General features: G+C 39.6%; 1 protein-coding gene across 2 annotated transcripts in view; it reads left to right on the top strand.

Annotated features, from left to right (window-relative positions):
- astn1 (astrotactin 1) overlaps positions 1–13,126 on the top strand; it is a 378,530-nt gene that overhangs the window by 117,079 nt on the left and 248,325 nt on the right. For both annotated transcript variants that reach the window (XM_030073613.1, XM_030073612.1), the window contains exons 9-10: positions 2,703–2,787; positions 11,374–11,448. In XM_030073613.1, the coding sequence (XP_029929473.1) occupies positions 2,703–2,787; positions 11,374–11,448 (160 nt within the window). The remainder of the gene's footprint in view (positions 1–2,702; positions 2,788–11,373; positions 11,449–13,126) is intronic.

Genomic DNA, 13,126 nt, shown 5'->3' with positions numbered 1-13,126 from the left:
TGCAACCAATAGAAGGCATTACACGCATATAGTTTGTGATAGCTCTCTAATGCACTGATGATGCATGCAGTGTTTGTTATCTGTTTTGCTCCATGTCATGAGCAGAATTCGGCTTGCTCCGCTCTCATTCTTGACTCTGTCTCAAGCTTCTACGGACCTGGTCCTGACTCATATTTGACATGAGATGTTTTTAAAACTGACTCAGAACTATTTAAAGTGTTCTTAACTATACCCATGCCAAAACAAAATGAAACAAAACAAAATAAACAAACAAAAAATTAATGCACAGAATGATTTAACCATTTTTGTGAATCAAGTAAAGCTGAAGTTACATTACTCAACTTTTTCCAAAATTTTAGGCCTGGTTCTAATTTGGACCGAGTCAGGACTAGCCAGCGCCAGTCTGCACACTGCAGGTCTGGTTGGATTGCACAGTCAACACAGAGAACCAATAAGTATTTTAGGGGTACGGACTAAGAGCCCATATGATTATATTAAACATGTCTGATCTTTATGACTGGAATCTGGACATAATCAGGTAGTTTATACTCATCATAGACAGAAATCTCAAGGGATAGCATCAACAGCCAATGAAAATTGAAGGTGGACTCACTTTTATTGACCTTCAGTGAATAACATTGTGAGATATCTACATTATATATATCACACTGTTACTTTTTTTTTTTTAGCTACTGACTTCCAGTTGTTTCAGTCTGTAGAATTCATATTCCATATCTGTGCTTTCAGAACTGAATCCAAATGCATTTTACACACTTCTTTTACTTTAACATCAATCTCTTTTTTTTTAACGCATAGCACAGAGCAAATTACAAAGGCCTCTGTGTTTCTTTTACCCCATGGGAACATGACATATCATGTTGTGGTGTTAGTTTGGGGATGAGCAGTTTGGTTCTGTTGTATGTGGCAAATCTGTGTGTAATGTGTGATCCCAATCTCTCAGCTGAGAGAATAAAATCTACAAAATTCAGTCACTTCATGAAATATCCTCAGTCTTTTCGTAATCTGTCAGGATTTTAAGTTATATAGTCTATCCAAGGCATGAAGAGCAAAAACAGTCAGTAGGATTTCCCGTAGCCTGCTAGTCGTTGACAGGCGACCTTTTCCATTAACAGAGGTGTGTTGAAGCCCGGGCTTCTCCCCTACACTTGTCCTTTGTAGAGCATGAGCCTAGCATGTTGTACATGTCATCCTACAGTAACCCTTTAAACCTAAGATGAGCCCCTATCAATCTTACCAAGCTAAGTCACGGCCAACAGCCCTCTTGAGAGCTGACAGCAGGTCAAAAAACTGATGTCCCAGTGTTCTTAGCTAAAAAGCTTCACTTATCAGAAGAATGACAGAGCAGAGCATAGAGAGAGCTGGGATTCACCATCCCTCCAGCACTAAATTTCCCATTTGTGAGCCACTGGACATTTCAGATAATCTCAATGCCATGATTTTGAGGCAGTGCAGATGAGCAGTGTTGCGTGGGATCCTGTTGGCGATTGCCCCTTTTTTTTTTTTTTTTTTTTTTGCCTTGTATCAAGGTCCTTAGTGCTAAGGTGTTGTTGGAAAGTCAGGCCCAGAGGCGCCTGTCAAGCCTGTCTTCAGTAAATAATCACAGTGCCAAGTCTCTGTATTCATTAAATAGAGACTAATCACTGTCCTAATCGCTTCCCATTGGGGGAGGGGAGATGGGGGGTTATTCAATCAGCAGGATTAGCCAGATAACTGTGAAAAAAGGCTTATATGAACCGAGTCTATTAAGTCTAGATGTTGGGAATAATGAGTTGAAATTAACTTCAATATTTGCTCTTAGGATGTCTAGCAGTCTTTTATACTGTGCAATTCATTTAGGATATTTTTGAAACTTATCAGGCTAACTGCGTAGACCTCATTCTGTCTCTTTAAATATTCCTTGAAATACAACAGTAATTTACCTTGGCAGGTGAACCAATGCATCTCCCCCCACAGGCCGTGTCGACTCAAGCAACTTTGAGGTTTATGCTAATGAGGTTTAGAAGGGATTGTGGAACTTAAATAGGAAGAAAGACACTGACACACTCCTCAGAGCAGCCCCATTTTCACCTTTTGTAGGGTAAAATCTCACGTTTGAAAAAAAAAAAATCAACATTTGCTAAAGCGGTTAAAGCATACAGTACATTTACAGTGTTCAGTAGTTAAAAGAAGAGAGGAGTTCTAATGTCCTCTTCAAACAAATTTTCAATAGCTTGTAAATGTATTGCATGGACAGTTCAAAAGAACATATTGAAAACTATTTCAATGTATTTTGGAAATACTGTGGCCTTAATCAGGAAGCAGCAGGCAAGCGCTTCATTCAGTTCCATAAAGGCCAACAATCTTGCACAGTTTTAATTCTAACAGTAAGTTGTTTTGAACAAGGCCTTTTAACACGGCCTTCTGAGCTAGCTCTTAAAGAATGGCTTTTTCACATTTTCGCTTGCGGAGTGCTTTTGAAGTCCTCCTTTTTTTCAAAATGATTTTCAGATTAATTGGCTTGATTGATTGAGCTACTGTGCACTGTATGTTGTGCACAATAAGGAGCACGTTAGCTTTCACTTACAGAAAAGTAATAATGCAGTTACAAGAGAGATTGCAGTGAAAACATGATGAAAAGCTAAGCTTTACTGTCGCCATATCTTAATGATCCCTGTATCACTATCTTGTGCCTCTGTTTGTAGGTGAATGCCTGTGTCTGGACGGCTACATGAAGGATCCAGTCCACAAGCACCTCTGCATCCGCAATGAGTGGGGTCCCAATCAAGGGTAAGTTATGATGATCACCTCATGATAGCTAATTATAACTCATCAATAGATCATCAAAAAATTCATGCAAAAAGAACCCTTCCAAGCATTAACCCAAACCAGTTATTTGTTGGGAGAAATCAGTCAAGGAGAATGTTATACTGCAAAATCGTAATAACATTTTTTTATGAACAGAAAAAAATAGAAATGGTAAGTGCTGCCTAAACTTCCACAGTCTAATTAAGCAACTAATTAGTAAAATGCTTAATTACTATAGAGGAGTTCTTATGATATTGCTACTGAGTCAAGGATATTTGTGTCTGTTGAGCGCATTAAAGATAATCTCAGTTTATTTAAGTGACAAATATGTGTATGTAAATGGAGTGTATATCTGCTCTTGGTAAACACCTGCCTACAGGGCATAGTAAAAATATAAAGGCTGTTAATCTTACACTGAAGACTGTAGGCTCTAGTTTCCCGGCGCAGCGCGGGGTGGCGCAGTGAGGCGAACCCCGCGCAGGCGAAACGGGAGAGGCGGACAGTTTCCAAGTTTTGCAGACCGAAGTGGCGGCGCAGCGGGGGGAGGTGCCGACAGATTCAACTTGGCGCAGTGACAGTTTTGTGCCAAAAGGCTTCGCCGAGGTGCGCCAAAAGCTCGCCATCTGAAACCACGTCTACTTTCAGCGCAAGGCGGAGCGGAGCCGGCGCAGTGGAAGTTTGGCTGACTGGCGCACATTACCAAAACCTCACAATCAGCACAAACGGTGCCAGTCTCCTTTGATCTGACATCAGTTGTGACGGGACAGTTGATATGGAGATATATGTATGTGCTGATTGTGATCGTAGCATTGAATAGTTTTTTTTCGGTATTTATTGCATTGTTCATGTGTCTGACACTCCGGAAGCCTGCCTGTGAGGTTTTGGTGACGTGTCCGCACTGCTCGCCGGTCTCCGCTCCACGCCTGTCTCCTGAGCTCTGCTCTGCCTGCGGCAATAGACCTCCATATCAGTTGTGTAAACTTTCATTACGCCTTCACGCAGCGCATTTTAAAGGCAAGGACAGGGGCTCATTTGATTGGTTAAATGTGAATCGGCTGTGTCAAACCCACTCCACGCCTTCTCTCCTCCCCTCCGCCGGTAGGAGGGACGGCGGAGTACTTGCGCCACCGAGAACGGCGTGCCAAACTTGGAAAATCCGCCTGGCCACACCCAGTTGGCGAAGCGCATCTGCGCTACGCCCCCACCTCGCCTGGTCTGCGAAACTCGAGCCCTGTGTCTCAAGTGGTGATCGGATTGCAAACAGTAGCTGGGGAGGGTTGTGTTTTTGCATAAATCAAGAGACAGTTCTTCAGTTAACACTGAATAAAGTAAAAATGTAAGAATTACCAAGAGTTTAAATGAAAGGAATCTCAATTAAAGCCATGTCTAAAATCAGAGTAAATCAACTAAATTATCGCAGACTATATTACCAAACAGAGACACCGCAGGTAGTAAAAAAAACACACCATTAAACACTGATAAACATAACTCTACTGCTTGGATTATTTCCTTGAGCAGGGGTGTGCAACTATTTGCCATGGTGCATGTTGAACTGCTTCTAAAACTAATTATCTGTCTTTGCACAAACACAAAAAAGTGAATTTGACACTGATTTACATTCAGACCTTCAACTATAATAATGACAGTGTTATAATATGATTTTTCAAAATTTTGTGTAAATGATGGTTGCACAGGCGTAAGCTTCATACACATCACTGTTTACCAGCGCCTGCTCAGTGTTTGTTCAGATGGTTAGGATTCACAGGGAATAGACACTTCAATAATAAGCTGCACACGGGCACACCCAAATGGAAGGCATCCAATCTGAATCAGCGGCAACATAGTGTTAATGTCAATCGACCAATCAGAATACAACTGGAACTGAGGAGCATCACCTGTAATTAGCTGTTAATACAAGAGAGTGTTGTTTTGGCAGTGATTTAAGATATAGAAGAGCATGTTGATAATGTAAATGAACTACTTATTATCATGTTATATGCCCCAGGCCATATGTTGTGCACGCCTGTTTGTTAGTTTTTTCTTATTTAGTTATTGTGACTTATGCTGTTTTTGTTTCATTCTGGTTTAAATCCTTCATCCTTAGTTTGCAAGATCACATAGCACTGGCACCATCCAGGGTTTCTGCCTGGAAATGTCTCGGAAGATGCTGAAATATCCCTCATATGGATCAAAGTCATTGAAATTTTCAATAATGATTGTAATCTAGAAGAGCAGACATGGAACTAGGGAGAACAGTTTAGATGGAAATCAGCTTTTGTGTTCTAGGAAACCAGCCATTTAGAGTCAAGAGTTGTGGCAGTTACTGTGAGACGCATTTATTCATCTTGTGATTTCACCTGCTAGTTGTAACTTGTTGCTTTATTCATTGCACTGCAGAAACATAATTTGGTACATGGCTATGGAGAAGTCATGGGAAGGTTTTGGAACTTATATTGTGCAGCAGCTGTAGTAGTTGCAATTCAGTCTAGTATCTGATGGTTATACCTGTGCTAATTTTATGCCATAGCCCTAAAAAATGCAATTGTATAAATTTTGTAGATTGTAGATCACCTTTAAACATGCTGAATAATGACCTCTGTTTTGAAAAAAGGAGGTTTTCTTTGTCTAAACAAGGTCTTGGGTGTTGTTACAAGGTTTACAGTAAACATCAGTAGATGTCCGTTAGTGATGGTCGGTCAGTAATGATATATCTGCCATGGTTTTTGGCATGGTTTTCAGTCTGCTCATCTCTTTTGGGTGCAAGGTCACTACTTATCATATATTAGAATAATGCTTCCAAGAGATGACATGATATCTTTTGGCATTGAAAATTGCTGTTTCAGACACTGTCCCAGAAACTAATATAAGTGCTTAATTGGGTTCACTTTTGGTTGTTGAAAAGTCCTTGACATTTGGCTAACATCATTTCCATAGTGCCAACCACTGGGTGACCACTCACGGTTTGTGGATAGGTTGCCATTCTACAAGCTGCTGCTCACATCAGAAAAGACTTGTTATGAGTAAACAGCACAGTCCTTGTATCAAAAATGTGTGTGCACATGGCACTGGTAAACTGCTTTGGATAAAACTGTCAGAAGGTTGTAAATGTATGATGGAATTATGGAAATCTCAGTCATTTCATTAGTGGTGGTCTAACACCCTAGTCCTCCTCAGCATTGATTGACCTGTTCACATTTGGACTGTTTATGGTGCAGATGATTTGGACATGCCATCTCATAAGCGCAGGTTTGTTCTGTGCTCTTCCCCTCATTATGGTGCCTCTGACATGGTTTCTAGTCAGAACAGTACTATACAAGGAATGATTTGGCATCATGGTTGGGAGAATAACTGATTGAAATACAATATACTTTTGGAAATCTGCAGTAATTTCAAAGTCCATGTTAAACTGCTACCCACAGGAAATCACATTCTTTTTTTCATATCAAATCCATATCCATTCATCACTCACAGTTACACTGAAACTGCGCAATCACTATTCAGAGCGACATCTGTATCACATACCAACTCAGTATATATGGAACTCAGTCTTCTCCTGTGTCTGTAAATGTGTTCTGGTGTGTGATTTGCGGGTCACCTCTGGAGTGACCTGAACCCACCAAAAGCACACTCTGCTATTGTTAATCTGCATTGAAAATTGGGTTATTTTTACTCAGCTCATGATCATAGTCTGCAGGTTTTTCTTATTAGTAGACTTTACAGTATGCTTATTGGCTTTTCTTTGGGCCTGTATTGTTGAAATGCAGAATAAACCATGCCAGTTGTGTGTTTTACAGACTAGTTACATCAGATCAGATGCTTAATTAATGGAATATGCAGTAAAAAAAAAAAAAAAAAAAAAAAAGACAAACCTTAGAATTAAAATGCGTAATAATGCTGCATGCATTATAGACTGAAAATTAATAAGATGAAACAAGTATTGCCAATTTTTTTTTAAAGTGGTGAATTAAAGTGTCTGGTTAAATGCCGTATATGGTAAGACTATATTTGGAATATACAAAGTAAATGTTAAACTTAACATTAACCTTGCATCACTTTAGTATCAACTTAACATTAACCCTAACCGTAACACAAACTAATAGATGATGATGTTGATAAATTCACTGATAGCCTATTGATACCACATTGACTGTGAGCATTTCAGTACAATTGAAAATATACTTCTCTCTTCCTTAACCTTCCAGTACCCCACCTGACGTACAGCAAGTTTTTTTTTTTGTTTGTTTTGTTTTTTGACCTGAAACCACACAGTAGGTGCCACAAGGGCCCAAAAATGGAATGAATGAACCCACACATCATTAATTCTTTTACAACTGGCATCCTGAGGGTCATTTATGTGCAGGTGTTGGTACTGTAGGTTTGGAAAGCCTATAGTGCAATGTCTTATCCTGCATCTATGCATGTATTATTATATATTGAGCTTCACTTGTGTGAAATTGTGGGTACCGATACTGTTTGGGAAGTCCATAATACCACAGAAACTGCACTTGATCATGCACCGTTCCACGTCAGGATGCTGATTCAGACATACTTTGTTGCATTATTACCATGATGAAATGCTCCAGATAGCAGGAGACAGAAGCTTGAGATATTCCCACAATATCTGAAACACCTGTCCAGGATGTTATTATCTCGATAGAAAGGATGCCAGTTGCCTGGAGTTGAAGTGGAAAAAAAAAATCGTTACCTGAAGTCATATGGGAAGGATGTCTGCTGTGTGATCTGTTTCTGCAAATCATTGTTCAAACGAGAGCAAACCTCAGTGACTAAGGCCCCATCCATGTGCAAATGCTGAATACACAAGGCGTCTGTTAAACCCAGCACATTTAAATGATTTCTTGGCACCCTCTGTGTGCCTTGGTAGCGCTGTCTCCTTAAAAATTCAACTGACTTGTGTGAGAGATGAATCTGGGTATGAGTGTGTCTGAGTGTGTATCAGTGTGGGAATAAGGCAAGAGAGGGGGCAGCCTGTGATTTAAAGCATATTCCAAGCTCTCACTGAAGGATTTAGTGGGCTGAGATCGTTTTTATTTATTTAATTTTAATGTTTCTGGTTAGCGCTTCAAGTTTTGTGGTTGAATAATTCATATCATATTTGTTGACTTTGGTATTGATTGGTGGGTAGATTTCTTGTCTTACATCAGGAGATTGATGGAATCACCAGGCATCGTACAGGGCTGAGGGTGCAGTACGCAAAGGTACATACTGATGGACGTTGAGTCAGAATCCATTTATCATGATGTGAAAGTGGACAGAGTTCAATTTAATTATTCATGATTCAAGTGCGCATCTCATCGGACGCCACGAAACCCTGTGTGTAACTCCAGGGTAGTGCCGGCATAAGAAATGATTTAAATACCACTGCACCAAAGTCAAGGTCTGAATTTGGCCCTGGGTGAATAACTCCCAAACTGGTAAGTATGTCAGCATGCACAGAGGCTTTGTGTTTACTCATCAATATTTCACTGTTTTTAAAGTAAAGGTCCACATCATTTTCATATAAATATTGTCCATTTAGCTACTTGCAAAATGGACAGAATGATATAACCTGAGTAAATGAGAGCTTTAATATTGGCTTTTCTAAACACCTGGCGTCTGTTAGCTCTTTCCAGGGACCAGTTCCCACAGTAAGTGATGAGTTTTGGGTTTCTGGCGGCTGTTACAGCAGTTTGTTTGGAATAAACAGAGGAAGAGCTGGGTAGTTATAATGAGCAGTATAGCCACCATGGCAGAGCAGACAAAGAGGAGAGCACCGCCTACAGAAATTGAAACTTTGTCAACTCAAACTTCATCAAACTTCAAGATCAAACTAAAACGTCATCAATTCAAGCAAAGAGGTAACACAGTACAGTGTTTGACTGACCAAATTACCGAAGATGTCGCCAAATCTGTACCACAGAGGGGCAAAACAGTTATCATCATTATTATCATTATCATTGTTATTGTTGTTGTTGTTGTTATATTTTAATTTTGAAAAAGGAAAGAAAGGAAAGTAGCCATGTTTTTTTTGTTTGTTTGTTTGTTTGATACACTGCAGAGTCTCAGGGAAAATGGATGGTGCAGAAAAGGTATTAACCAGAATTCATCAAAGTTTTGACTGTTGGCATGGTTATCAGCGGCAAAATCTGTGATTGATTGCTTCTTAATTACTTCCCAAAATCCCTGTGAAATATTAGTATTAGTAGTTTATGCATCAAATATTAATCAGTTCCTCTCAGACAAAGATACTGAAACTTTCAGAATAACTGTCACCAACATTACCAGCTTATGTTTTATGAGTTTGATGATTCACTTAAAAGCTATGAGGAGCTTCTCAGGCTGTTAATATACCAGAGAGACAGGGAGAGAGTGTGTGTGTGCTTGCACAGTAAAATATCATTTAGACGCTCATACATGTCTTACATTAACATAGTTTAATAATGAGTTTGGACCCTTGAAGGCCCGTGCCCCTCACATGCCTCCACTGAAGCTTTGAATATTCAGTGATATTCCCAAACTGGAGCTTTGAGGCTCAGAACCGGTATTCAGGACTTGTATAGGTGAGAAAAGGTCACATGCCAGATTCAGGCATTTTACATCGCCAATTTGTGGTTAGCACGTCAGTCTGACTGACATATCAGGACATACCTTGTTCTCTTTGTTTTGACTGTATGCCATGCCAAGTTCAGTGCAAGTTCAAAATTTCAAGCATTTTCTGTTCTTCTTTCTGTCTACAATTTTGAAACATCAGAATTTTTCCATCCCCACTCCCCGTGGCTCATTTCCCTGGTGCTTTCTCTGTCTCCCTGGCACTGCGCGACAGAGTGGGCATCCTGGGGTGATTTAAATGTTTAATGACCAGAGCCTGTGGCGTCAAAGGCGCTACCCTCTGCCTCGATGCTCTTTTTGCTTACAGTAGAGTAGGAGTTTGCTCAGAGTGACATCAGGGCCCTGTCACTTCTCCTCCTTACTCTCTCACTCTGCAGACTGTTTAGTCCCCAAGCTGCCACTCCCCATTAATCTCCATCATTCTCTCCCTCACTTCTGCCTCTCGGCATCTGTCTCTTCCCCTCTCTCTCTCACCCTCGCTGTGTCTCTCTCTCTTTTCATCATCTGCGCTCTGTGTCACCTCTCTCTCTCTCCCTCTCTGTCTCTTTCTCTCGTTCTGTCATCATCTCTTATTCCTGCCACTGGTAAATAGATATGAGCCAAAGTCACATTGCATGTCAGCTGCTGGGGAACACATTTTTCAATCAGCATGTTTACACACAGTATACATCATAATGCTAGTTTTGATTTGTGGGGCGCTCTGGAAGGCAGGAAGAACATGGCATGGGATTTTAGGGGGTTGAGATCAGCGTTGGGAATAACGCGTTACTTTGTAATGAGTTACTGAACTAAGATTAGCAAAGATTCTGTTTTATGTTTCAGTAATCACATTACAATTACATTACTATATATATAAAAACACATTACTTGTGTGTTTCATGCATACTGCACAGGAGGTGCTGACTTGAAGAATGTGGCGTCATGAAAGTGGCTGCCCTGTGGAAAATGTGGCGACATCAAGATTGTTTAGAAATGAGACTTTAGAAATGTGCTGGCTCCCTCCGATTATATTATTTTTTGAAAGATATCAATTCTCAGCCAGGATATATATGCCTAATACTTACGTGAGCTGCAGAGTCTGGTGGACTTTTGGCCCGACCATTCTTGCTCCTCATTTTTATTCTGCTGATATGAGCAATTTCATTCGGCACAGACTGTAATCTATAAACCAAAAAGAGTGATGAAGACACAGAAACTACTCTCCACTTTGGTTGATATTTTTTTCCCGTTTTATTTGAACTTTCTTCCTTGACACCGCCGCAAACTGCAACTAATATCAATAATGCTGAGAATAATCCATATGGGGTGTCTATGACAGATGATATTTAATCAAGATAATTTCATTGAAACCTGATTTGACTGACTAATGTCAAATCAAGTTAAAGTAAACTTCACAAAAATGTCTCAATGCACAGTCATAAGAAAGGACAGTGTAGTAAAGAGAAACCATGCACACACACACACACACACCCACACACACACACACACACACACACATGTTAGATGGTTGGGAAGGAGTTAGGGAGGGCTTCTGGTAATGCTAAGGCAAACAATGTGGGTTCTAAAATGGTATATACCAATTGATATTGATGCTAAACATAATGATTTAATATGCAGTATCATCACTAATAAAATTTTGGCTCTATCCTTGTATTCTCTCTCTGGTAATGATCTCTCGGTTTAAAAAAAAAACAAATACTAAAGTCATTAGCAACCCAATCACTTTTTATAGTTATTAGCAAAGTGATTATGTGCTTAAAGAAAGTAACAAGCAACTTTACTTGATTACATTTTTTGAGTGAATTGCCCAACACTGCTTCAGATTAGGTGACAAGAGGCACACTGAAAATTTTGAAGGTTCTTTTTCCTTTGATTTTAACACAAAGTTTTTTTGTTCTCTCTCCTCCTCTCTCCTTCTTTTGCTCTCTTTCCCTCTCTGATCTACACTTTTTCTGATGCCAGTCCCTGGCCCTACACCATATTCCAGCGTGGTTTTGATCTTGTGATGGGGGAGCAACCCTCTGATCGCATTTTCAGGTAAGGACAACTTCACAAAATTTTGTTTCATCTGACCAGAATTTCCACGGCGCAATGTCTTGCACGGTCATACCAGGCGTAGACGAGGTGCATCTAAATGGCTCAGCCCTGCCAAAGTGTAGTACTGTCAAATAACTTACTCTTTCTACAAATAAGTCTCTCTTTCGCGCACTCCCTTCATGATTAAGGGGTGCAGCACGGCTGTCTGCAGCTGCTCAGATTGCCAGTCTTAAAGGTGCCATGTAATGGAGAGAGAGATGAGATTTTCAGCTTGGAAAAGGCGGAGCCAGCTTATTTTCTCACCCTCCAAAACTTTCAGGTCAAATCATCACAACTTTCTCATGCTGAGAATCGAAGAGAAAAGTCTCAAGATAGAAAGCATTTTTGTGAACTTTATTAGAACCGATTAAGCATTTGCTATGTATGACTTAACACATTACATAACACTACCATATAATAGCTGTGGTCTTTCTTACTTTGATGAAAATGTTTATGAATACAACAGCCTCAGTGCTTCTCAACTGCTGGGTGTCGGTCCAAAAGTAAACCACAGGTGGATTCTGAGAGGACTGCAGGTGTGTGTCCACTTCATCATTGAAAAAAAAACAAACAACAAACAAAAAAACTTAATTTCATATCGTAACAAACATCACTAGTACAGCTTTTTTTTTTTTTTGCATGAGTTTGCTTTGTGGAGTAGCTTTGTTGATGGCCAAATGCAAGGGTAACACTAAATATATTAAGCTCAATTGTACTTACACTGACATAGCCAGCCGGTAGCTGAAGAAAATATTTCTTCTCTTTACCCCTTTCAGCAAAGCAACTAAATATTTTAATGTTCTGTTGATATTGTAAGGTTCTAAGTGTTGTGTTTTGTGTTTTAACTGTGCATGAAAAATTTGTGGATTACTGTACTACAAGTTTTGCAAAAAATGAAATTCCGTGGCTTTGAGCCTATATATGGTCCGACTTAATGACTAAGAACAAATATGCACTTATAGTCGACCAATTGAGAACCATTGCCCAATATATATAACCATAACCAACATAACATAACATAGTGTTTTCATCATATCTATCTTTTGAATATATTAAGAATTTCCCTCAGGATGTATGCAGTTGAATGCACATCTTACATTGCATTTAGTGTTTCTTACATTAAATAAAATGTATCCCAGTATTTCACTCCAGAGTACAGTTGTGAGTTCTTTACTTAGTATTACACACACAGACAGTTCTTTTTCAATTTTCTTATTCCTGTAACTTCTTCCCTGAGTATATAAGCACTAAATCAAAAAATTACAGTTGGCAGGATGCCTCTTTTTCTTGTCCACTGGATGCTATTTAGTAATGAAAAACATGAGGCGAACAACTGAAGGCTCTGATACAGGTAGGTAGCAATGTTGCAATTTGCTTGTCGTCCCAAATTGAATCACTCAGTGGCAGAGAAGGGAAAGTCTTATTGAGTATATGCTTCATGTTTTTTTTTTTTTTTTTTTCATTTTTTATTTATTTATTTTTTTACACACTTTACAAGACAACAGCGCCAAAACAACAAAAGAGTAATTATTCTGTATACCACTGCATCCCAATGAAAGAAACACTCACACAGTTCACACAGCCCACTCTCATGGCTGTAAGCGCTGTCTTTTGTGTTGGTAACAGGCACCGAGGATGC

Source organism: Myripristis murdjan, chromosome 17 (assembly GCF_902150065.1).
Source record: "Myripristis murdjan chromosome 17, fMyrMur1.1, whole genome shotgun sequence".
Lineage (NCBI taxonomy): Eukaryota > Metazoa > Chordata > Actinopteri > Holocentriformes > Holocentridae > Myripristis > Myripristis murdjan.
Note: the sequence above shows the minus strand (reverse complement) of the source record. Positions and strands in the feature narration are given on the sequence as shown.